We start from the raw sequence: 26,840 nt of genomic DNA on the forward strand, positions 1-26,840 counted from the left end.
CCAGCCGAAATAGAAGAGGAAAAGATGTTTGTGTCATTTTTACACGAATACATATTAATAAATGACATTTTGATGTTTGAAAGTCTCTAGGTTTTGACATAAATGCAGATATAAAAGTAATTTAAAAAAAAATTATAATAATAATTATCAATTTTCAAATATTGCAAAATACAAAATATTCTGTAGCTTTTTTTGCCGTCAATACTGCCGACGTTGTCTTTACTGAATCAGTAGGCTATATATTTATGTGCTGTGCCTCTCTCAACCTCAAACGCCTTCTTTCATCAGTTTTTTGCACTCTTCAAGTCTGTAGAACTCCAAATGTTTTTTCTCGGTGCGATCGATTAGTACAGACCAAAACACAACCATTTTTCAGCAGCAATAATAAGCCAAATTTGCGAGTCCGTTCAGTTCAGTGGCATTGTTTACGTTCAGTGCCTCCAATATGGCCGACTTCCGGATTGAAAACCCTCTATAGGCCTTCCACAACTCTCCCGAGATAGCCTGTACGTCACCTAGCAGCAGCAGCGCCGCGTCAGACACGTTTCTGGTGTGCAAACACATAGAAAACGCCACGCAACAGAAACTGTTCACGCCACGCAGCCAGTGTGTAGCCGGCCTTAGACTTTATTTTCAGTTTGGAATAAACCTGCTATTATGTGTTCATCCTACATGGAAGTACAAGTTGATAGGATTTCGTTCAGTACTGTATATTTGCCAAAAGTTTTTTTTTTTCGAGGCCATGAAATTTGGAGACCTCATTTCATACTCTCGTGGTGTGTACACACACTGGGCGGTGTACACTGGGAAGAATGAAAAGGGACAAGATATGGTGGTCGAGTTTACAGGTACAGTGATTCTCTGTAGAAACTTCAAATCATGGTTTCCTATCTCTGACTAGCTTCTGTCTTACTAAAACTGCTTCTTGAATACTTTTAAAAAACTTTACAAGAACACTGATACACTCATTCTGCACTTTTGTTAATGTCTATGTTTCAGCTACTGAAAAAGGGTCATTTATCTTATTTTCAGCCTCTATCCACATTATTCCTGCGCCCCATGATGCTTTGCACGAATTATGGGTGTAACTTCCGTTAAGCTGTAAACAATCAGTGAAAGACTAGCTCTATGGACGCAATAATATATATTTGTAAACTTTGTACAATGAAATTACATTATTCTACTCACCCTTCAACCATTGAACATTAAAAGGACATTTAAAAGTGTAAAAGCATCAACAAGGTACTTTCGACGGACCACGAATAACCCCAAAAGCGCAAATCTTTCCACAGCAAAATCGGACGTTATGTAACATACGTTGCCTTAATAAAAATATATATATATTTACTTCAGCATTGTGTGATACTGTTTCAAAGTGATTTCAGTCATTTTGACAGATAATAAATTGTATTTACCTGTGAAAACAAACCCGGAAAGAGACGTGAGGATTTGGGGAGAAAAAAACGAGAGATTCTTCGTGCATTCCAGTGAATTATAATGGCATATATCGTAAATTAAATCGGGAGAACAGACCACAAATGTGCTGCATATTGTCCTTTTTCATACTATTACAGTGAAATTCAAAGGGAAAAAATAAAATAATCATGAGGAAAAGAAAGCAGTGACTGAAAGAGCTCTTGCCATAGACATTCTTGTTATAACAAGTCACGTTAAAATACCAAGTGTAACGTTATTCTCATGTTATTCTTAAATAAAACATGAAAGAAAACTGATAGCTCATTGAGTCAAACTGACGGATACGCTTTATTTGTAGGGCAACCGTATGATTTTAAACGATTTGTTTCAGTCTTTTTGAATGAAAGTTCCCCAAACCGGAAGTGCCACCCATAATTCAAAACGCAGTAAACTCATGAATTTTAATTGTTAGTTATATCACATTCATATTTTTACATACAATTACCCAGCTGGGTTTTTACTGGATCAAGCTAGGTATGGGGGAAACAGTTTGGCTTTGACGGTTAAATATTTCCTTTAGGTTAAAAAAAGGGGACCTCACAGTAAAGCAGGAGCCACTGTGAAGCAAGGTCTGCTCCAGCCTGGTGGTGTAACGGTCACCAGCTGGAATGCCCTTGAGAGCCACCAGAGGGCACTCCACACCAGACTATCATGTTTGTGTCACACTGCATCTCTGAGCATTTTCCCTGGTTTCCTGTCTCTTGGTTTTTGGATTTCTTGCCTGTTCCCTGGATTACTCTCTTGCCTCTGACCCCTGCCTGTTTTGTTTGTTTGTTTGTTTGGACTGCCTGCCTGTGTTTTGACCCATTGTCTGTACTTTGGATTACGCCCATAATAAAAGCTGCATTTGGATCTCACCTTCGAGTCTCAGAGCAGTTCGTGGACAGGTGGCAAAGTCAGCAATCAATTGGATAAGATTACGGGATTAAAACCACAACCTGTAGAGAAGATGGAAGCAGCTGTTCAACAGATTTTGCGTGATGGCCACGGAAAATACGGAGTACTCAACAACAACTGTGAGCACCTAGCCACATTTGTTTGCTACGGGAAACCCATATCAGTACAGGTAAATTTAAAATCTGAAATTAGCACAATACTATATAATAAGGTATCCTGCACATGGAACATCAGCTAACTGCCTTATATTGGTCTTTTCTCTTTTTTGCAGGCAGATACTGTTCTCAATACCCAATCAAACTTTAACCACGAAATGGCAGATAACTTCTGTGCATCTTCCTTTCTTTCGACCAATATGACATTTTTAATCATTTCTTCAATCTGCATTCCCCCTCCACTGCACCACTGTGAATGTTTTGCTTTTTTCAGTCATATTAAAGGTGATTTGTCTTGATTGTACAAAAATCTCTTCAATTTAGCAAGAAATATGATCTAATAAATAAATAAATAAAAATAACTTTTACAACAGGTTTTTATGTCACTTTGAGAGGTGTTTTAAAGCAGCCAGTGGGATAGTTAAAAATGCACTTCTTTTAAACTACCGATTGGCTTCTTCCTTGCACACCAGCTCGGTGAACCTCTCGCCATGGACATGCCAGCTAGCAGGGAACCTTCTCAGAATTTGGCTAACATTCCCTACAAATGAATCAGAATCGTTCAAAGAATGTTTTAAGATGTTTTCTCATTTCAAATAATGTTCCTACAAGGTTAAACGTAAACTAAGATATAATGTTTTAACTGTAACATTCTGAGGATGTTTTGGGAATGTTGTTGAGATAACAGATTATTCAATGTTCTCAATAAAACATTAGCACAATGTTCCATAATAACAGAGGAGGAACATTATCAGATCAACATTCGTAAAATGTTGTGAGGATATCATTTAGGCCTGAGATGACAATGTTTTTTATAAAACGTTCTTGTAATGTGACGTGTTGAGGCACTTCTGGTTTGCTCCTGGCATCATGTTTTAACACCCTTGTGTGAAATAGCATTGGGCTGAACTTTGGTGTGAGTCTGGTCAGGTCAGCCATAAGAAACAAAAGATGAAATAGCCTACATTATTTTGGCTGAACACTGGCTTCTGGCTTGAGTGGCCAGCAGCAGAAATCCACTAAATATAGGGTCTCGATTACAAAAGGAAGGGAAAGATTTGCATTTGTCTGAACTGTGTGAACTGTTGTGCAAAATGTGTGTATAAGAGATGAGAAGCTGATTGGGGACCACTGTAGATCGACATGTAAAACCACCAATCACAGCGTGCTTTTCCTGTGACGTAAGAACATTTGAAATCGACAAACAACGTACACGTTTTTGTTGAAGAAATTGGTGAAAAATGTCCGTTGTCTAAATTAGAGGTCCACCGATTTGTCAGTTTAGCGGAACTATCATTATTGGCAAAAATCCACACCGATAGTTTTTCCGGGTTGCGTCCATTGCTGGAGCGGCTGAGAAGAGTGCGCTGTCATTACACAGAGCGAGAGCGGCCTCTAGAGGACAGATAACAAACCATCACTGACACCGCGTGTTGTTCATGTTAAGGGTTAGGGTTACACGTGGTCTGCAGGGGTGCATAAACAGGATACGCTTAAGGTACATCACACGAAATCAAGTCAAGTCATCTTCATTTATATAGCACTTTTAACAATGTAGATTGTACCAAAGCGGCTTTACATTGATAATAGGAAATTAAAGTCACAGAGATTGTTTTGGCTTTATAGCAGCTCTAGAATAAAGTTGTTGTCCAGCGAAAGTTAGTTTTTATTGATTCACTTCCGTTGCAACGATCATTAGTTATTAACTTAGGGGCCGCTAACACGACACCGTTTTAACAGAAAATGATGATACATGATGTGTTTGTTACGTTACACAGTACTGACCTCTTGAGACTTTTCCAGTAATTGAGCACTGTCTGCTTTGAGAGTTTCGTTTCCGTCAGTACATTTAAGTACTCTCGTACTTTCTCCACCTCCCGAACGAAAGTCAGGCTCGGCTCATTGGGGTCCATGTAGTGCATGAACCTGGAGACTGATTCCACCTGTAATTATACATTACACATTCAAATCTGCAGGGCTGAATGTAAAACAGGTTAACATGTGACCACAACACACAGTTTATGGATAAGAACCAAAATACATTTTGGTAACACTTTATTTAACAGTGTCTTTGTTACATATGTTACATGTACTTAGTACCATAGTAATAACAGTAAATGATGCATAATTAAATGCAAATAAACCTCAACCAAATCCTAATCCTACCCTAATCCTATAGTAAGTACATGTAGTTACTTAGTATTACACAGCACTTAAATATATAATTACACTGTAACAATGACACCTTAAAATAAAGTGAAACCTATTTTTTCTTCAAATTTATTTATTTATTTTTCTGTATGTGCGTGTGACATTTAAAGGTATCTTTTCTTTTCACTTACCTCTTGTTTGCTCCTCCTGTTGCCCAAGTCCACGCGCAAATAATGAAAAAAACCCTGAAGAAGGGGGTGTTTAATTGAGTTTTTATTGTAGAGGCCCTTTTTTGGCCATCTCCACCTGGACTTCAGAGGTCCACCTCGGTCCCCCAGAGCTGAAATGAAATAAACCAGGTGGTCAAATGATTGTGTATATGTTGAGGAGAAATCATGTCCAACCTCTGCATATGCTCTCTGTGAATGATGAAACCTTACCTCTGACAGTACTCGCCAGAGCTCTCTTCAGATGCTGGCTCGATATCTGGCTCCACATGTAGCTTGCTCTCACCATCTCTTGAGGAGCTTTGAGAAACAGAAGATGGAGGTATGTTCCTCACCACCAAGCCCATCTTATCCATTTCCTCTAACAACCTAAGAAAGGAAAAACAGTGAATACACACACATTTGATGGAATATTGAGTATTGTACTGCAACAGGAAATGACAAAGCAGTGAGGCATAAAGGTAAGCTACACACCTGGCAAGAGGATCAGCAGCTCCCAAAGCATCCTCCGCCCGTTGTGGGTGAATTCAGACATTTCTTTCTTGGCTTGGACAACAGTAGCTTTTATTTCACGCATGCACAGCATCCTCAGATTCCCAGGAAGAGAGAGGGCGCCTTCTTGCAGTGAGGGCAGAAGAAGTAAATCCTGCTGTGGAACTTTCTGTATGAACAACAACAAAAAATGGTTATTTTACTACATATAAGTAAGTTAAATGAAATGTAATCAACATGTCATATAACTATAATCTGCAGCATAGTAAAGAAGCACAACTTAGCCACAAAAATATTTTACAAAAAGTAAAATAAAAGAAAAATGTCTTTTAAGTCAAGATGCAAATGTGTATTCTTTCACTTTTTGTCTAGATCTGCACACCCTGCCTGGCCTTAAAGCTTTGTGTCACAGACACCACTATCCCCAATTGGCAAAGGGAGATTGTAATTTGATATATCTCTTCAGAAAACAACAAAATACATAATATTTATCTAGTAAATGATTATTGATTTTTAAGACTTTTTAGATATCTGGACTGGCAACAACATTAACCAGACACCAGTATCCCCAATATAGCATTACTGTTAAAGGCACATATGTGAAAATTCAGTTAGGTCTTTTAAGGGTTATCTCGTAAAATCGATCTGAAATAAGGCTATTGATATATGAATAAGGAATTATAATTCGTTGTGATTGGTTATTCATACATACAATAATCTATTTTCAGCTTCGACCATTTGATGTAACTGTAATATGCAATATATTAATCATATTCATGATTAATTATTAAAATTCCCTATAGATCATTTGAGCTAATATTAATGTACTACCCAGTGCGGTTACAACAATAATAAAAAAACAACAACTTTTTTAATGGCTCGTTGTCAAGGTTGTTTCAGATCAACACCTGCAAGTGACCACTAGGTGTCACCGTTGAGACGGGTGTCGGATTGTTTCGAAGCCTCGACACAATATGGCCCATTTGGTTCAACTGTTTCATTGTTTCACGAAGCCTCGATCTGCCCACCACTAGCTAACGGCACATACCTGCAGCTAGTGTCAACAACAGAAACGGGAGGAGCCGGACATGACGCATCACAGGATATAGCCAACCAGCTCTTAAATAGAAGGAACTCCTCGCTGATAGGTGCTCACAAATGTCAATCACCGCTACTCATCTTTCTCATTCATTCGGTTACAGTGACAATGCCGCCAATATGAAGCGAGCATTTACAGTGTGTTTTCCAAAAGAGCAAGATGGTGAAGTAACTGATGACGACAATCTGGATGATGCAGAGTTGTGGGAAGACCTCTCCAGAGGTGAATGGGAGACTGTGGACCGCATGATCAACAGAGGAAGTCCTAAACGTCAGCAATGCTTTGCCCATACGCTGCAGTTAACTGTTGGTGATGGTCTCAAGGATGCACGGATCATGAACAGTACCTTTGCAAAATGCTCCAAACTGAGCTCTCTCCTGCATACATCCAGCACCTTTAAAGATGCGTTTGAAGATAAGTTTGGGCAGCGAGGGATATCCGCTGCTGTGAATACACGGTGCAATTCAACTCTCCGCCAAGTCAAGGCAGTGCTCTCATTCAGTCATGAGGAACTGTGCAGTGTTGTTCAGGACACAGGCCACAGTGAGCTGGTCTTCTCAATTAGGGAGTGAAGGAGCTTTGTGATGGGCCACCGATCTTACTCAGGGAGAGAAGACTGTGACGGTCAGCTCTGTCCTCCCCTGTGTATTGTCACTAAACCACCATTTGGAAAAACTCAAACAGCAAGTGTGCGCTTCGTGGGAAGCATGATCCATAGCCTGCAATGCTCTCTCTCAAGAAAAGATTCCAGGGGATCTTTGTTAACCTGTTAAGGTCGTAAACCTGGTACCGGGTTTGAATTGCGTTATTAAGATCGTTATTACGATCGTCCTTTAATATTTAAAGGTCCTGATGAAACATTAACAGTCATATGTGATATCATTACAAAGCTTAGACCCTCTACTTTTCACCCAAAACCATAATTTTTTTATTCATTTTACATATCACATCATTTAAATGTTTAAATTCATCCACCCGCAACCGAAATACCGATCAAAAGTAAGTGTGATTATGAATTTGAATATTGATGGCATTGGTCAAATTTGATGAATAAAGGCAAGTCATATATCAAACAAAAGCTTTCTTTCTCAAGATTTTTGCTATTTGGTTTATTTAGTTGACATAATACAACAGATCAAATGATTGCAGAATGAGTCGCAAAGTACATCTTTGATATTTGTAAACAAACTAGGAGAAACGTTGCATTTCATCTCCAATTACAGCATGTCTGAGCTAAAAGTAGTCAAAAAGATACTCAGACTTTCACCTTAGACTGATCCCTTCAAAATGAGTCTATTTTCACCTTTATGTGAGTTTCACTTGAGAAATAATCCACCGTTATGTCTCATTTAGTAATGCAGGAAATAAGTCATTGTTTTCATACGATCCACATGATATGTTATCCGCGATCCACATGATATGTTATCGTCGACGGATGATGACGAACTACGCATCATTGGAAAGCTAATGATCTCAGCATTACATGAACATGTCGTGAACACACCTTTCCTCTGAACCAACCAGAGTCTGAGATATTCAGCGCGCAATTTTACCTCAAAGTATGAGATTCTGCGGCGCACAGTTTTCGTGCTCACTCATGCATATAATTAGATTATTATAATTCAGATTGTTGAAAATGACGTCCAAGAGGCTTTTTGTTGGTGCTGAGGCAGTTTTGGAGGAACTGGATCGACTCAGCGACGTGGAGGACAGTGATGGGAGCTATGATTCAGTTTTTGAGGCTGCATTTGCAGCAAGAGAGGACCCGGATTTTGACGCGTAAGTAGTATTTCTTCATTTACAATCGTGATTTTTTTTTTCTGAAGTTGTATTATTTGTGAAGGATATCGTGCATCATGATCGTGGGCTCTGAACATCTTTGAAGTTTTGTTTGCGTATCTGTGTCGCGATTTGAGTAATGCACATAGTCCAATGAAATAGTATTGAAAAGAAGTTGGAGTTATTGGCAATAAGGTATCCAATAAGCCAATACAAAACTCACCCAGCTGTTCAATTATTATTTTTTGTGTCATGGTTTCTGTCCTTACACTGAGTGCATGCATATGACCTGCATTTGTTTGTGTTACAGTGTGAATAATGCACATAGTCCAATGATTATTTTTGTGTTATGGTTTCTTTCCTTACTCTGAGTGCATGCATATGACCTGCATTTGTTTGTGTTACAGTGTGATCTCTTCTGATGACGAGGAGCCTGTTCTGTCAGGGAGAAAGAGGTGTCGTCCTCACACATTACCTGTGACATACGACCCCACCCCTACCCCTCTTGGAGAAACATCTGTGTCAACAACACGTGTAAGGTGCAGGCAATCAAGGGGCAAGTCACAAGCAGGAAGACATGATGATGGTGAGACAAATGGATGGCATGATGTCACAGAGGAGGATGTGGATCCAGATTTGCCCAATTTTACACCCAAACGACCTCCAGGGCCTCAGATCCTTATGAGCAGCACCTACTCACCCATCCAGTTGTTTCAGCTGTTTTTCACCACCTCTGTAATTGACACAATTGTCAGAAACACCAACAAGTACGCATCAAAAATGTCTGCGGCTGGGAAGAAGTTCCAGTGGGTTCCTTTGACTGCACAGGAGTTTTCTTCCTATTTAGCTTTGGTCATTTACATGGGATTGGTTGGCGCAAAAACCATTGTTGACTACTGGGCAAAGAAAACCCTTTACAACTTCTCCTTTCCCCGATATGTGATGTCAAGACCAAGGTTTCAAGCTATTTCATGGAATCTGCACCTCTGTGATGTAGAGAAGGATGAACAGAATTCCAGGAAAAAAGGAACCCCAGATTATGATAAACTCTTCAAGGTAAAACCTCTGTACACAGACATTGTTCAATCATGCCAGACATACTTCCAACCAAACAAACACCTGTCTGTAGATGAAAGAATTGTTGCTTCAAAAGCAAGAATAGGACTAAAACAGTACATGAAGGATAAGCCAACAAAATGGGGCTATAAACTCTTTGTGTTGGCAGATTCAATCAGTGGTTACACTTGGAATTTCTTTGTTTACGAAGGAAAGAACTCCATGGCCACTGGTAAAGGCCTTAGCTATGACTCCGTAATGACCCTGATGAATTTTCCTCTTCTTGGCATTGGCTACCACATTTTCATGGACAATTTTTACACAAGTACAACTCTGTTTTTGGATTTGTTTGGAAAAAAAACTCTAGCATGTGGCACCATTCGAGCAAACAGGTTGGGCTTTCCAAAAACAAAAACAAATGACCTCAGCAAGAAAGCCCAGAGAGGAACCATCCGCTGGATCAGGCAAGGAAAACTCCAATTTGTGAAGTGGATGGATACAAGAGAGGTGGTGATGTGCTCCACAATTCACAAGGCATATGTGGGTGAGACTGTCAACAGGCGTGTGAAGAATGCAGAGGGTGAGTGGAGAATACAACAGATCCCGGTTCCCACAGCAGTCAAAGAATACAACAAATACATGGGTGGAGTTGACTTGTCTGATGCCTTGATTGGCTATTACAATGTTCTTCAAAAAACAAGGAAGTGGTACAAGACCTTGTTTTTCCATTTCCTTGACATTGCTGCTGTAAATAGTTTCATTCTTCACCAGGAACTTTCAAAATCCCAGAAAACAAAACCGATGACACAGAAGACATTCCGGGAAACCCTTGTGTCTGAGCTTGCAGGCATTGCCACACAGCCCATACCAGCTCCCCCAGAGCCATTCGCAGCTGGTGCAGCTTGTTCATCCACCACCAGCTCAACAACCAGCCACTGCATTCCACAGTACTTTAGCACAGATGCTACAAATAAAAGGAGGCAATGTGTTGTATGCAAAAGGCAAGGAATAATATCAAAGACTCCTGTGTTTTGCTCTGGATGTGGTGTGGCTTTGTGCTTTGTCTCCTCCCGCAACTGTTACAAAGAATGGCACCAGGATGGGGACGGACACACCTGAGTAATTGTGTGTGTGTGTGTGTGTGTGTGTGTGTGTGTGTAAGATTGTGTGAGTGTGTGTGTGTGTGTGTGTGTGTGTGTGAGTGAGTATGTGACATAAAATATTGTACAGAGTTTTATAGTGTTGTAGTCCTCCCTCCATGAACGGGAAGTTCCCTGGACCCTAATTGATTACATGTTAGTTTTTTATTCTACATTTGCTTGTTGTAAAAAAAAAGTGTGTGTGTGCATGTGTGTGAGTGAGTGAGTGAGTGTGTGTGTGTGTGTGTGTGTGTGTGTGAGTCTGTGTGTGTGTTTTTTTTAATTTAGCATATTTAAAAAAAAATTATACCGATTATTCTAATGTAAATAAATAACCAAAAGATCGATTTTCATGTTGCAGATCTCATTTTTGTCTACCCCATTACTTATTTATTGCATGTATTGAGTCTCTTTGAGAAGAAGATAGTGAAACACATATTGGAATATTTGTAAGTGCTTTTAGCAAATGGTAAAAGTGAGATTTTTGGTGTAATTTTCTTTATGATAGCTTGTTTTTGCAGTCGGGACTTTGGAGACTCCAAAAATACACTAAAAAGCCACTTTGCCTCCCTTTGGTTTCATAGCAATAACTTTTGAAAGCAAAATGTTAGACACATAATATTTTTTTTCAGTGTTTGGTGACATTTAGTGGAATCAAATGGAACTCATAATAGGTAGCTGTTGCACACAATACCAGAGTTATACACTTTCAAAGAAAGATTCAAAGAAAAAAAAAACACAAAAACGCCTACTTTTTTGTGTGTTTCTTTTTATATTTTAAACACATACAATAGTTTTTATTACATTTGACACTTGATTTTGTTTGTTTAAAGGGTTTCCTATAAAATGACACCAATATTTTGCATTTACTTCACTGTATGTGGGTAAGGGGAGCCATCAGATTTGGGTATGTCCAATTTCATGCGGAATTCCAAAATAACCCAAAGAGTTTAAGGGGTTAATGTGAAAATGTTATCAGCAGCATCAGGAGAAGAGCTGCCATTTGCTGACCCACTCTACATCAGATCAGCTGACCTGGACCCAGCTTTCTCCATGATGTGGCTTCAGCAAGATGTGCTTGTCACCGATGACATAAAGAATGACATTGTTGACATGGTGAAAGGTCAGTGATTTTTTTTAATACATGATATACAGTTAGACATGTCACCATTATCAAATTATGGAAATTAAATTCACAACAGTTGTATAAATAATATAATACTTTTTTAGAGCTGATTTTGCAAGCATATCAAACTGAGCTGTGAAATAATGAATGAGGAAGTTCACTTTCTAACAATCATGGGCTTTCACACTTGCCCTTTAAATTAAATTAACTTTTTTGTCTTTGTTTTTATTAGATCTGATTCTACGTGAGGTGCGACCTGACACAACATCCCAGAGTCCTGGATTCCAAGAGGTTGAAAATGAAAACCAGGAGGAAGAGAGCGCTGGCTTATTCTCAGCAAGCAAGACACAACCACCAACCCAGAGACACGACTAAATAACTATTTTGGTCTTTGTTGTGGGCAGGCTTGTCCTTCCTTCTGGGATGCAAACAGGGGTATCCTCCCTGCACTTTTTCCTGTTGCAATGAGAGCTTTTTCAGTGCCGGCTTCAAGTGCCCCAGTTGAAAGGGTCTTCAGTCATGGTGGGATCATCATGAGGCCACATCGTGCTCGGCTTGCAGACAAGACCCTCTCGAATCTTATATTTTGCAAATACCTTGTAAAAGAGGTAATGACTTATGGATATACTCTGAGTGTGTGTGAGAGAGAGTGAGTGAGTGAGTGAGTGAGAGAGAGAGAGAGAGTGTGTGTGTGTGTGTGTGTGTGTGAGAGAGAGAGAGAGAGTGTGTGTGTGTGTGTGTGTGTGTGTGTGAGAGCGAGTGTGTGTGTGAGAGAGAGGAGAAATGTAACAAAGTTTAATGTTGTACATAAACTGTGTTTAAGAGAGAGGGAGGTGTTCAGAGAGGAGTCTGTTGGATGTTAAGCTGTTATTTGTTTTATGGACTCAATGTTGAAAAGTTCAAACATTTCAAACACTGCTGGAAGAAGTGAAAAATAAATAATTTTATGAATTTTATGATTCCATGATGTATTTTACTGAACATGAGTATTTACAATGCAAATCCAAATTATTGTAATTTACTGACAGTTACTTATATCTTGTCTTTTCACTTTATTAAGATCAGATTCTGCAGGTAAAATTACAATAATAAGGTGACTTGACTTGACCTACTACAGGACTTGACTTGACTTGCCCAAGAAAAAAATACTTGGGACTTACCCCTCATTTACACTGCACACGCCTGCGGCGCATTACGGCTGCGACAAGGTTTTATTCCGTCCTCCACGCGGTGCCAACTCACACCGGGAGCATATCAGAAGCGGAGCGACTGGATGTGTGAGACCACGTGATTTGCCTGTCCGACGTGTTTTTCTGATTTTGGGGTTTTCAGTACCATGGGTAAGTTGGCTAAATGTTTGTTTTGTCCGGTGTAATTGTGTTTATTGTTATGTTTTTAGCTATGTCCCACTTTGTTGAGCTGTTGCCGGCATAGTTAATACACTGTAGCGTATGGACAGGACTCATGATTACTTGTCATTATAAATTTTAAGGAAGCTTTTAACCCTTAAACTCATAATTGTAAATTAGAGCATGGCGCCATGAGTCTGGACTGAATTGATCTCTTTTGACACGTTTGCTACCAAGTGATGCTTAACAGAGAACATCTCAGAATTTGAGGAGATGGCTTCAAAGAGATCCCTATCTGCTCACATCTCTCTCTCTCCAAGCCAGAGACCCAGGTGGCCAGGAGATCTCCACACACACACACACACACACACACACACACACACACACACACACACACATCCCTTTGTGTTTGAATTAGGATAGAATATCCTTTAATATATGTACAATTACATTATGCATGTGTGATTAGTTTTGCTTTATAATAGAGGTGTGGTTTTGAAATGTATTCTTTAATCAATAGTGTTTTAGTTAGAGAATGTTCACTAACATTCTCTGGCAAATTGCCTTCCACTCCACTCACTCCTACTTAAATCCTACATTTTCTATATGTATAACCACTAAAGAAATGTAAACATGGATGTAATTTCCCATCTCATAATTTTTCTTTTACGTGGTGTAGTTTGTGTATTCCGGTAAACTTTGGTAATAAGGTTAGACAAATCAGGTGTGTAACGTGTTTAGTTCCTTAAGCTTCATCTCCATTTGTAGCCTAGTGTACAACACATTTTGGGTAAACCTTATTTCTAGCCATGTAACGAACTTTAAAATGTTTGTAATTATGCATATCTTATGTAACTTGGTGTTCCTACAATCTTCCTATGACAAGTTTCATATCTCTGTAATCCTCGCAATCTAACAGAGTCGAATTTCGATAGCAGAATGCAGTAATGTACATTGTTTTACACATTTCATATGTCTTGAGCAAATCGTCTCAAATTTGATGACTAATTCGAGTGGGCGTTGTCTTACAAGACAAAGAAAAATCTTCCTGCCCGAGATGCTCTAAGATGATTGGTCTGCGTACGCAAAGTAGGCGTACATTAAGTCTTTCCATAAGAAGACCGAGCTAGAGTTCTTCCAGGAGCACTTTTACGAACCCTCTTCGTCAGCGAGAAGATCCATATAGGTCCGTGTAACGCTTTGCAGTTCTTTGTTCAATTTGAAATTGAATAATCAGAAATGAGAAAACGGCCCCTTTATTCGTTTTTTCGTTTTTTCAAAAAAACGAAAAAAACGAGATTTCGGCTTGATTTTTCGTTTTTTGGTTCACAGGCAAAAAAACGAATAAATGACTTCATAATTCGTTTTCCACATCTGGGCGGCCTGACACGCCCCCTTCCGCCGATTGGTCAAGCAAATCTGAGCATGTGACGTCATCAGTTGTCGCTCAGGTCAGGTCTGTTCAACAAAATAATAGTCCTCTACTATGGCTACAGATTCTTAAACTGTACAGGGCAGGTCCGGGCTTTCTTCTGTGCAACTTTACACGTTTCACAGAAATCATTACATCAGAAATATTAATTATTAGTCTGCCACCAGCCTGTTTTATTTAGCTGTGTGTGGTGAAGCTGCGCTTGACAGCGCCTAGCGGGAGAGGCTCACTGACCAATGTCCAGTCAGCAGTCAGAACTTTTCTTTTAGACGCTCCGTTTTGCCACGGGATGGTGATTGCAAATACTGTAATGCCAATCGGCTGATGGTGAAATACATTTTTACTGAAACTGTAATCATAGCCGCGACCCGTGAGAATGAGACAGATGATTGACAGGACGATAGCGGAGGCAATTAAAGGCGCAAGATAACGTATGTTAACAAAAACATAAATAAAAAAAGTGTTTAATATAAGTGACTTTGTCTTTGTTTTATTGTTTTTGTTGTTTTTAATCAAATAATTGTGAACCACAAACTGAGCCTTCGTTTTAAAGGGCAATTTCCAAATATATTTTATTTATTTGTTATAATATGGGTATTTTATAGTACAGCATAAATAAAAACAAACACACGTAATATAGGCAAAACACCACAGTTTTTTGGTTTTGTTTGTGTGAACTTTCATCCCCAACCATATTTCTTCATGCTCCACGCTCAGCACCCCTACTTCCCATGGTAGGCCTACTAACTGTAATTAACATGTAAAATCTTTGGTATATCTATATGTAATATTTAAAAACACTTTACAGTGTGATGGAAATAAACTTTTCTTAAAGCGTGTTGTATACTGTAATAGACAATTGTCCTGCAGAATGATGAGGTTTTTTGGAAGAAAAACATTGCGAGCAAATGTCGAATTGTTGTTTAAAATATAAATCAACAACGTAAGAGGCTTTAGGCTGTCTGATGAACTATGAACAAACACACAGCTTTGCAGTATACGTGGCACAGAAGCAGCATCTGACCCTGCATTTTTAGATGTACATTACACACTGTCTAATGCAGCTCAAAGGAGGCACTGTGAATTTGCATAGCAATTTCATTCTAAGCGGCCATTAAATGTGAAGTGACAACATGAAACACTACTTTCAATATATAAAAAAGCAAGTCAGCCTGATAATGATTGAATACCAATTTACTCATTTAGGCTCACAATAAGCAGATTACATAATTATACCATGAAAAAAAATTATATAGGCTATATATGTGTGTGTGTGTGTGTGTGTGTGTGTGTGTGTGTGTGTGTGTATGTGTGTAAAGGTATGTCACTTACTGGTGGAACCCAAACAGAAGTCCAGTTCTGGCTGTATAATCAAACAATAAAAACGAGAAACAATGCATGCCATCAAGAACATTTATTGATTCCACAGGAACTTGATCCAGTTTCCCCCATTTTTACTAATAACTACTTTGTGTTAATTCAGAGGACAGTAAGGCAAACTATTAAGCATGAACTCGATGAACAGGATCAATTAACATTTTCAAAGCAATTTGGAACTCTTCTTGGTGGAAGTTGACAGCACGTTCAAAAAGAGATGAAATGTCAGGATACTGCATAGAAAACGTGTGGAGTTCAATTGCCTTTGCAATATTTTGCATTTATATATTTTTGTATATATTTTATAGTTTTCAGATGATTTGATATAATTTAATTGATTAGTTTGTTAAATACACATACTTTATCTGTTTGATTATTGTATTATATTTAATACAATATCTCTTCAGTTTAAACCATAAACGCATGCTCTCCATTCAAGTGGACATCTGAAAATCTCTTTGAAAAATTTGTAAAATGAAAAATAAAAAATAAAATCTTGTTTTCCATGCCCTAAGAGCAATAAAAACACATAGGAAAAAAAATCCTGACTGAGGTTATCATAATTCATGCATGAAATGTCTAAACACTTTTTTTATTTATGTTTTTGTTAACTTAAGTCATCTTGCGCCTTTAATTGCCTCCGCTATCGTCCTGTCAATCATCTGTCTCATTCTCACGGGTCGCGGCTATGATTACAGTTTCAGTAAAAATGTATTTCACCATCAGCCGATTGGCATTACAGTATTTGCAATCACCATCCCGTGGCAAAACGGAGCGTCTAAAAGAAAAGTTCTGACTGCTGACTGGACATTGGTCAGTGAGCCTCTCCCGCTCGGCGCTGTCAAGCGCAGCTTCACCACACACAGCTAAATAAAACAGGCTGGTGGCAGACTAATAATTAATATTTCTGATGTAATGATTTCTGTGAAACGTGTAAAGTTGCACAAAAGAAAGCCCGGACCTGCCCTGTACAGTTTAAGAATCTGTAGCCATAGTAGAGGACTATTATTTTGTTGAACAGACCTGACCTGAGCGACAACTGATGACGTCACATGCTCAGATTTGCTTGACCAATCGGCGGAAGGGGGCGTGTCAGGCCGCCCAGATGTGGAAAACGAATTTTGAAGTCATTTATTCGTTTTTTTGCCTGTGAACCAAAAAACGAAAAATCAAGCCGAAATCTCGTTTTTTCGTTTTTTTGAAAAAACGAAAAACGAATAAAGGGGCCGTTTTCTCATTTCTGATTATTCAATTTCAAATTGAACAAAGAACTGCAAAGCGTTACACGGACCCATATGGCTCCCTTTTTGGGAGCGTTCTCCGTTTTTCCTTTTCTTTAAGTCTTTTCTTTATTTTCGTCTTCGGACTCTCCCTACGTTCAGCGAAGCAAACGTAGCCGACAACTTCAACTTTAAAGAGACTTGAACAGCCCGCGCCCGCGCTCACCGAAGCAAGCCCTGCTTTCTTAAAGAAACACACGCACGCTGCTCTTAACGATGCACGCACGACTCTGCGTTCTTCAGCAACAAAGAGAACCATTTTGCAAGATAAGTTTATTGAACTTTTAATGTAATCTGATTTCTTGCTGTCTCTCAAGGTTACATTGCCTGTGATTTTGCCATGCTGAGATCATCTCGGTGATCTCTCTCATCCTGAACTTTAGTTTCACTTTCTCCCTTTCATCCTCTCCCTCTCTCATCTGTTATCCGTTTAGTCTTGTATTGTTTAACTGTATGTTATGTACATAGACATATAATCTGTGTATATTGTGTAGTCCGTATATTCTGTAGTTTTGCATTTATTAAAACCATTATATCCATGACTGTTTCTGTTTAAATGCTCGTAATTACAAAGTCAATGATTTTTCGATCCAAGCTACATGCTTTATCTTGTTACGATTTAAGTAACCTAATTTTATAAACACAGCGAGTTGGGGTTTTTTTTCAAGGCCAGGAAAAAATACTCTTTCTTGCGTTTGTAAGAAGGATCATTTTCTTTGAGAGTTGAAGTTAATCTTAAGTTAATGTTTGCTGGACAAACAGATTGTTTGATAACTAAATTAATTCCATTGAAAGTTATCCCATAACTTCGATTTGAAATAAGATTATTGATATATGAATGAGGAATTATAATTCGTTGTGATTGGTTATTCATATATACATATCGATCTAGTTTCAGTTTCGATAAATTAATGTAACTTTAATATGCAAAATATTAATCATATTCATGATTAATTATTAAAATTCCCTATAGATCATTTGAGCTAATGTTAAATGTACTACTAATGCCAGTGCGTTTACGACACTTAAATGTCCACCATAGTGTAAAAAAAATACTAATTTAATGTATTGGAAATATTTGTGTGTGTGTGTGTGTGTGTGTGTGTGTGTGCGCTAAGTATCCTAAAAATAAATGTACATATTTATGTGCTTAATAAAAAATACCCTGCAATTTTACTTTTTTTATACTAAACTATATTTTACTAAAAGTCTAAATTGGGAAAACTAATTTTGTACTTAATTCACTTTAATTGTGGGGAAGTAGTGCTGAGGTCCAACTAAAGATATACTAAGTTATACGTATATTTGATTGTGCTAAAGTATTGCAAGTATACTTTAGGTACATTTTAAATATTTTGCATTTAAAGATATACTGTACAATCCTTATTAAAAGAGATATTAAATTAAATAATATATTTTTGAAATGAAATATTAAAATATTGATTTGGTTTAAGGCGTAATATTAAGAAATGTGCATTTTGCAATAAAGAAATCCTCCAAATAAAGGTTAATTATTATTTTAAGTGATATGTCAATAAATATGGATTTGAAGTATACAACGAAGTTAATGTATTTTAAATAGATTTTGGTATAGTTTTTTTACTAGGGTAGTAAGGAACGACAAGGATAAAATATTTGTTGCTGTGTTTTCGTCCTTTAAAATGCATCCTCAATTATCTCATATCTATATTTCACATACAGTGCCTGTGAGCAGGAGGAGGACACTGGCATTTGTTCTCCGACTTGAAAGAATACAGAGGGGCAGAAGGAGAAGGAAACGGTGTTGGGTGCATCCTCTCAACCAGCGAAGGAGACAATAAGGTGATTTTTATCATCTTGTGGCTGAACTGAGACTGGACAGCCAACGCCATCATCTGCACTTTAGGATGAGTGCAGAGCAGATGGATGAACTTCTGTCCATCATTGGCTCTGAACTGACCAGACAATCAACCAATTACAGAGCTGCCATAGAACCCAAGCAGAGACTGGCTGTTGGATTGAGGTAAGATCATAATGTCATAGACAACAAATTGCTGACCACAAACTCAAGAATTTTTTTTATATACCAAATTCTCAGACAAGTATTTTTTTATTATTAATAAACATCAAATAAACATTCAACTTTTTTAAAACAGGAAAAGTAACAATAAGCATTTTTTTTTTTTTTTTTTTACGAACAACTGAAACTCAACAAAAACAAGTAGCTATTTACAATTGAGACAGTTTTTCCCTGTACTGGCTACATGTCTCTGTAGTAAGACCCCTCATTGCTCTCGTCTTCCCATTGTGTACCCTGTGGAGGGAAGGTAATAGTCTGAAATCCTGCTGGCCTGGAGATGTGAGTGAAGTGCCCTCGAACATCCTGAGTGGGGGGATGCCAACCAGCTGCATGTTGTGGGGGGACAGTTTGGTGGTGTTGGGCTTTTTCTAGGTTGTGTAGGGTAGTCAAGATCTATATTTTGGCTTGTTGCCTCCTGTCCTTATCCAATCTGTGCAACATTGGCACAAGGCTTAGTGCAAAGTGGTACGCTTCATCTAGTTCAGCATCTGGCATGTGTGGTTTTGGAATAGGCTCTTGAAGTAAGGCTCAGCCTCTCCTCAATGTCTGTGGTCTGTGTTCTGTGGCTCCTTCTTTTTTCTTGTGTAGCACTAGCACGTACCACTACTGGTGAGGATGCCCACTCCCTAGGGCTACGGGACCTAGAGGGCCTTTGCCTCTCCTCTGAGGTTGTTGGCACAGCAAGTGATTGGGCCGGAGATGCAGATATGGACCTCTGTATGGCAATACCAGGGGTACTGGATCGTTCATCTGTACCCAATGATGACAGTGGGGAAGCAGATCTTACACTGTGTTCCACATAGACTGTGTGCAGGGTCAAGTTGCTTTTCGAACTGTATAAAAAGCAACAGCAAAAACAAAATAATTATGTTGATTTGAGAAAGCCAACGTACTTATCTATCTATCTATCTAAAACTTAAAGCTTTTAAAACTTTTTAAAACTTTCTGGCTAGGCTTTTTCAAGCCAACTTAAAGTTTGTCTACTAACTTTACCCATCTAGTTAGTCATTGCAATTTCTTTATGCCATGCAAAAAAATTCCATAGGAACGGTGGAATATACCGGAATATAACGGTTAAGTTATACTTTCTTACCACCTTTTTAATAATAATTGAAAAATTACACTGTTGCTTTAGTCAACAATATTTTATCACTGTTAAATTTAATGTAAATTACATGTTTGAAATTTATACAGACCTTCTTGGCTGTAAGTGGGGCAAAAGGAATGACATTATCTCTGAATATTTCCAGTCCTTTTGACTTCCACCTGCTGATCCACTAGGCAGTTTCTTATTTTTTCTGTTTTTCACAAAAGCATCTCTTAATGTCTTCCATCTCGCCCTGCACATGTCGACTGAAACAAAGAAGACACACAGATGAATACAATACTTTTCCTTTGTTTCTTCCCTCACAGGTACTTGGCTTCTGGAGATTCAATGGTCAGCTTAGCATTCAACTATCGCCTAGGGCATGCAACTGTCATGAACTCTGTCCATATGGTGTGTGCAGCCATTGAAAAGGTGATGATGGAGAGGTTCCTACCCAGGCCAACACAAGACACATGGAAAGAGGTGGCCCAAGGATTCTGTGAAAAATGGAATTTCCCAAATTGTTTGGGAGCAATAGACGGCAAACATATAATAATACAAGCACCACCACTGTCTGGAAGTCAGTTCTTCAATTACAAGAAGACCTTCTCCATAGTGCTTTTGGCGCTTGTGGATGCTGACTACAGGTTACGATTCATTCAAGTGGGGGACTTCGGAAGAACCTGCAATGGTGGTGTGTATGCCAGTTTGGATTTGGGGAGGGGAATGGAGACCAACACATTGCATGTGCCACCCAGTACCTCTCTACCTGGTGCTGCCCACCTGGGTGATGTGCCATTCGTCATGGTTGGTGACGCAGCTTTCCAACTCAAACCATTCTTGATGAGACCATACCCCGGAGCAAACCTCAGTTACAAAAAGAGGATTTTCAACTACAGACTTTCAAGAGCAAGGATGGTGGTTGAAAATGCCTTTGGCATTCTGTCCTCCAGGTGGAGAAAATTTCTTAACAGAATCAACCTGCAACCAAAAAATGTTGACACACTTGTGATGGCTGCATGCATCCTTCACAATTTCCTGCTTGTCCCCAGCGAAAACCAGAGTTTGCTGGATGAGGCAGAGCAGCTGGGGAGACACATGGCACCAGTAAGAAACATGGGAGGAAATAGGGCGTCAACAGAGGCCTGTAATGTGAGGGAGGTCTTTTAACTCTGATAGGCTAGACAAACTGTCCTTGTTGCATAACTGCCTAGCCTCCATCAACAATTGGATGGCAGACAATTTTTTGCAGCTAAACCAAGATAAAACTGAGGTGCTGATTTTTGCTCCTGACAACATTTTTCCCAAGATTAAACTGGCCATTGGGGCTCTATCACCCTCAGAATGTAATGCTGTGCGAAACCTAGGTGTCATTTTTGATAGATCTATGTGTTTTAACAGTCATGTTAAATCTGTGGTTCGTTCCTGTTTTTTCCATCTCAGGAATATCGCTAAAATCAGATCTATAGTTTCTAATAATGAGATGGAGATGCTTGTTCATGCTTTTATTTTGTCTCGTCTTGACTACTGCAATGTACTGTACACTTGTTTAAACAATTCCTCCATGGACAAATTGCAAGTAGTTCAGAATGCTGCTGCTAGACTTTTAACAAAGACCAAAAGAAGATCTCACATTAAACCTATACTCAAGGCTCTTCACTGGCTTCCAGTTAGTTTTAGAGTGCAATTTAAAATTTTAACCATTACTTTTAGAGCCTTGCATAATCAAGCTCCGGCGTATATCCAGGATATACTTCATGCCTACACTTCAGGCCGTTCTTTGAGGTCTTCGGGTCAAGATCTTTTAACTGTTCCTAGAACACGTTTAAAAACGAGAGGTGACCGCTCTTTTTGCGTGGTGGCTCCAAGGCTCTGGAACGCTCTTCCATTAGACTTGAGAGCTTTGGACTCTGTAGAAATTTTTAAAAAGCACCTAAAGACACATCTTTTTAGACAAGTTTTTAACTAGTTTTATGTTTTCTTTTTTATTGTGGCACATATACTGTATATGTGTAATTTTTTATTGTATGTGCATTTATGTTATGTGTATATTTTTTATTTTTAACTCTGTGAAGCACTTTGTGACTCCATTGTCTGTGAAAAGTGCTATAGAAATAAGGCTTACTTACTTACTTACTTACTTACTTACTTACTTCTGCACCTACTTTACCTCTCCTGAAGGCAGTGTGTCATGGTAGAACAGGATGGTGTGATCAAAAAGCATGACTTCAAAGCTTATTGAAGTATCATGCTAGGATTGTAAAAAGCTGAAAAGTGATTATGATCCCAAAAGACAAGTATGCTGTATTGGTAAAAAGCTGTTTTGGCCAAAAAATTAAAAAAATAAAGTTTTTGTTTGAGAACTTTGGTGTGTTAAACTATCAATTCCATTGAAAAGAGGTAATGTCACTCCCAGCAAATTAACATTAGCATTTGAAAAGCTCGAGAGTGCAAGTCCAAGCACCTACCCAACAGTACTGTATCTGAACAGCATTTACACAGGGCAGTAGGCTACGTATATAGGCTCCTGTAATAACATTAGTGAAGTTCTTCTTTAGTAACATAATTTTAAAACATATAGGTAAGTAACAAAATGTTAAAATCAGATTTGTTTTTACATTAAACTAGGCCTACCTGAAAAACCTCATAGCCTACATAGGTCTATGTACTTCTATGTACTTGTACTCATATCTCATAGGTCCTGTCCTGTGTAATGCAAAGTTACTTGACATTTTAATTGGTTTTCAAGATGCATAAATACTCAATGGTTATATAGGCTACTTTTCAAAATCATGTAGTAGGAAGATAATTAGGAGGTTATTGTATTCACCTTCCACTCCTAAAACTTGTGCAATCAAACTCCATGCCTTGTCCTTTTTGGAATTGTCCTTGTAAAAAGGATTTGTGGTGTCATATAACACTGTGTGTTTTTCAACTTCCAGAATGAATCTCTCGTCGTCCATTTCTTGTCTCCTACCAAGGATATATTGCCAATATACATGCAATACGTTTGGGAGTCTGCACAGGGTGTTTATTTTGAAATTGACAGGGATTTTTGACTTATTTTGTAGTTCCGGTGCGACTTGGACGCGCGTCCATAAAAAATAGACTAGGCGCCTATATTTAGCGAAGCGGCGCGGATTGCTGCTTCTGGGAAGCTTCTGAAACGCGCCGCGTCGCGGCCGGTGTAAACACAAACATTGACTAGAATGGGCGCGATCAGCTCCGGAAGCCGTGTCGCAGCCGTAATGCGCCGCAGACGTGAACGGTGTAAATGAGTGGTTACCCCAGTTTCACACCGCAAGCGTCAGCGGCGCATGAGCAGCGCTATTTCTTTTCGGCGTCCATGTTAATCAATGAGTGCATTCACAACGGCAGCAGAAGCAGCGTGTGAGCGTCAAGCAGGAGCGTCGCGTGAACAGCAGTGCAGCGGGGGTTTCGGCGTCCGGTCTATTTTTTGCTGTGCTGCTCACGCTCAATTAAAGTGAAAGCACACTTCTGATGGACAAAATAAATGTGATTTAACACAAAACGTGCTCAAAATGCACAGAATAAGCATGTCAAGAGTTTTAACAACAATGTCAATGTCTAGTGTTTTAACAATTATGCCAGAAAAGAAAATTAAGTATAACAAGTATTTATCCATTTAAATTTTTTAATTATTCGTTTTGGGTGAAAGTATGGTGTATTATTATAAAAATAAAATAAAGTCAAACTAGCCACAAAATACGATATAAACTTAATTTGAGTTTATTATGTAATACACAGACACTATGCTATAGGCTCTAGTAAACGTGCATGCGGCAGATGACGTAAACACAACCTGTATCAATGGATGACACGAGGCTGATCGTGGAGGTCGAGAAGCACAAAGTACTTTATGACCCAAAAAACAACACGTTCTAAAAGGAATTAAAACAAAATGTTTAAATACGTACGGCGGTAAAGTATACTATGAACAACGATTTTAGATAAAACAAACTCTTCCAGGTATTACAAATATTCTGCAAGTTATAATGTATAAAAACAAAAATGTTGAAAGAACTTACCCATTGTTTGAAATGTTATATTGTCTGCCTGACACGCTTTGCAGCCGCTGCTGTGACGCTGTACTTATACGTTTCCAGTGTGAATCTTGCAAGAGTCTGCTGCTGCAGTGACGATGTAGTTGCGCGGGCACGCCGCTCACGCTTGCGGTGTGAAAGAGGGGTTACTTGAGACTTGAAGGTTAAGACTTGAGACTTACTTGAGACTTGCACATGTGTGACTTGGTCCCAGCTCTGCTTTTTAGTCCCTTGTTTTGAACGAGGGCATGGCGCCCATTGTTGTAGCCAGTGGTGGTGAAGGAATCATCTGTCCCAGCTTTACGGCACGCATAACAAAATGCAGCATCGCATTCAACAGAATATTTGAGCCAATCTCTATTTTTGGACCAAGAGCTGCTAAATGAACGACTATTTCCACTGCCACTAAAAGATCGACTGGGGTTTAACAAGCACATCACCTGTAAGGGCTCTTCATCACCTAGGTCAGTGGTTCTCAACCTCTCCTGCAGGGACCCCCTGACAGGCCATGTTTCTGTTTTAACCCTGAAATGGCACACCTGATTCAATTAATGAGTAGTTATTAGAGTAGGAAGAGTAGGAATTAGTCAATTAATCAATTAGTCAACAACTCATTAAGCCTTTAATTAATTGAATCAAGTGTGCCATTTCAGGGTTAAAACAGAAACATGGCCTGTCAGGATGCACACACGCAAACAAAGAGGGTAATTAAAGAGACAGCTTCACCTATGCGTATCACGATCGCAAAAGGACACAACCAATCAAATGCATTAACCCCCTGGGGTCGGCAATCACGCCGGCGTGATCTGCTCGTTTTTTCCCTTATCAGTGCAAAAGAGATTCAAAATAATCTGTTGATTTTGATCTTACATGCTTGTGTTATACATCAATCGATCCTGTTAAGTGTGTATTATTTTTGTGTATACTCACAATAAAAACAACGTGTTGTGCTTTTTGCCAAATAAAGAAAAATAAACATGATGCGAGTTCTGCTTTCTCTCTGTCAGTGAAGTCCATTCTGAAACGCGTCCGAAAATGAACTGTAACTCAGCGAATACTCAGTCAAACAGGCATACAGACACACAGGCATGAAGCTTGAATTTTCTTCTTTTAAATGAAGACAAATAAACAAATATTACAAATAAACAAATAGAAAAATAAACAAATAGAAAAAACAAATATTCTCAGTTTATGTAATATATATGAAAAGAGAGAGATGTCAGTCGTTCTCATCTCAGCTCATTATGTTTTAATCTGACCCCGCCCACGGAGAGCGCGCTCTATTCAAACGCAAATAATCTGAGGTGATCCAGGCAAACCCGTGAACGCCCACATCAGCTGGATAACACACACCGCGAGTTAACAGAGTCATGTACTTTACGGCGTTGTGAGGAATAATACTATCTTAATAATAATCCTGGAAAATTTACCTCAGAAGTGCTGGAAGTTTCATTTCGAGGAGCAACGGATCCCGCTGAGGAATAGGTCAGTTCTATATCTCCTTTGTTCTAATCGCAAGTGTCTGTACGCAAAAAGACTGTTTAAATATGAATCGCGTTTCTATGTATGAATGAATGAACGCACAGATGCGCGCTGTTATGTAGCTACAGCTGGCACAAATACTGTTTAAAAATGAATCGCGTTTTTGTGTGTGAATGAATGAACTGAACAGCTTTTACCAAACTCTATTGCTATACTGAGATGAGTAAAAATTGTCTACAAAAATGGGATAGATTATAAAGTTTTTACTGTAAAATACTGCCACATCAAATAAGCTTATAATGTTGCCAATTTCTGCTCATATATGTAGGCTATATTCAAACTAATGAATCCTTAACTTTTGAAATAAATATGATAAAATGTATACTTTACTTTTTACAAAGAAAGATTACACTGGAAATATTGTTACAATTTTAATTGTTGTTGTAATTGTATAACCTTTTTAATAAAATGGCAAATATATATATAGAGGATAGATGTAAACAAAATCTTAAAAGGTCAATATAAGCCTTCTCCTTAAATAATTTTTATTGTGTTTTATTAGTGACACATTTGGGTAGAGAATATATTTCAAAACTTTCTGAAAATACAGTATGAGAACAATTAACTGCACAATTACTAGAAATGTTTACCTTGGATATTATACAATTTGCAAGCACAATTTGTGTAAACAAAAACAACTGTGTTTCCAACTGTGAATATATATATATATATATATATATATATATATATATATATATATATATATATATATATATATATATATATATATTATTGCTCTTGCATTCTTTCTTGTGGCTCAGTGGCACACCTGAATGAATGGCTCATTATGTATGCGGGCCCCATTGCCTCCTCAGGTGTGAACCACTAAATATGCATGATGGTGTTGGATCGTTGACGCCCCTGCGCATATTGCCTTTCCAAACAAAAAGTGTCTTACAAAATTTAAATCAATGTATTGTTTTATGTGAATGATTAGGCAGGATGATTTTCACATCATTTTGAAGAAAAAACACTAGGCGACGACATCCATTAGTCAAAAGTCTTGTGGACACATATTTAGTATGTGTTTTGTGGCCTTATTTCAGAAACTTT

General features: G+C 38.5%; 2 protein-coding genes across 2 annotated transcripts; both read left to right on the top strand.

The window, feature by feature from the left end:
* Nucleotides 1–742: 742 nt before the first annotated feature.
* LOC307170534 (phospholipase A and acyltransferase 1-like) lies at nt 743–2,827 on the top strand (the record flags this gene model as incomplete). The annotated part of the gene is made up of 4 exons (XM_079891658.1): nt 743–853; nt 2,006–2,060; nt 2,364–2,542; nt 2,645–2,827. The coding sequence occupies 4 exons, from the start codon at nt 743–745 to the stop codon at nt 2,825–2,827; spliced, it is 528 nt and encodes a 175-aa protein (XP_079747784.1).
* Nucleotides 2,828–12,837: 10,010 nt separating this feature from the next.
* Nucleotides 12,838–22,542, top strand: LOC307170235 (uncharacterized protein). The gene is made up of 3 exons (XM_079891304.1): nt 12,838–12,937; nt 18,737–19,037; nt 20,508–22,542. The coding sequence occupies exons 2-3, from the start codon at nt 18,922–18,924 to the stop codon at nt 21,349–21,351; spliced, it is 960 nt and encodes a 319-aa protein (XP_079747430.1). The 5' UTR covers nt 12,838–12,937; nt 18,737–18,921; the 3' UTR covers nt 21,352–22,542.
* Nucleotides 22,543–26,840: the final 4,298 nt, after the last annotated feature.

The sequence above is a fragment of the Squalius cephalus genome (genome assembly GCF_949319135.1).
Source record: "Squalius cephalus genome assembly, chromosome: 13".
NCBI lineage: Eukaryota > Metazoa > Chordata > Actinopteri > Cypriniformes > Leuciscidae > Squalius > Squalius cephalus.

Bases quoted from the DNA above. Each gene is read 5' to 3' on its own strand.
- LOC307170235 (XM_079891304.1), top strand. From the start codon at position 18,922: ATGAGTGCAGAGCAGATGGATGAACTTCTGTCCATCATTGGCTCTGAA. The intron at 19,038-20,507 runs GTAAGATCATAA...CTTCCCTCACAG, and splicing joins AGACTGGCTGTTGGATTGAG to GTACTTGGCTTCTGGAGATT.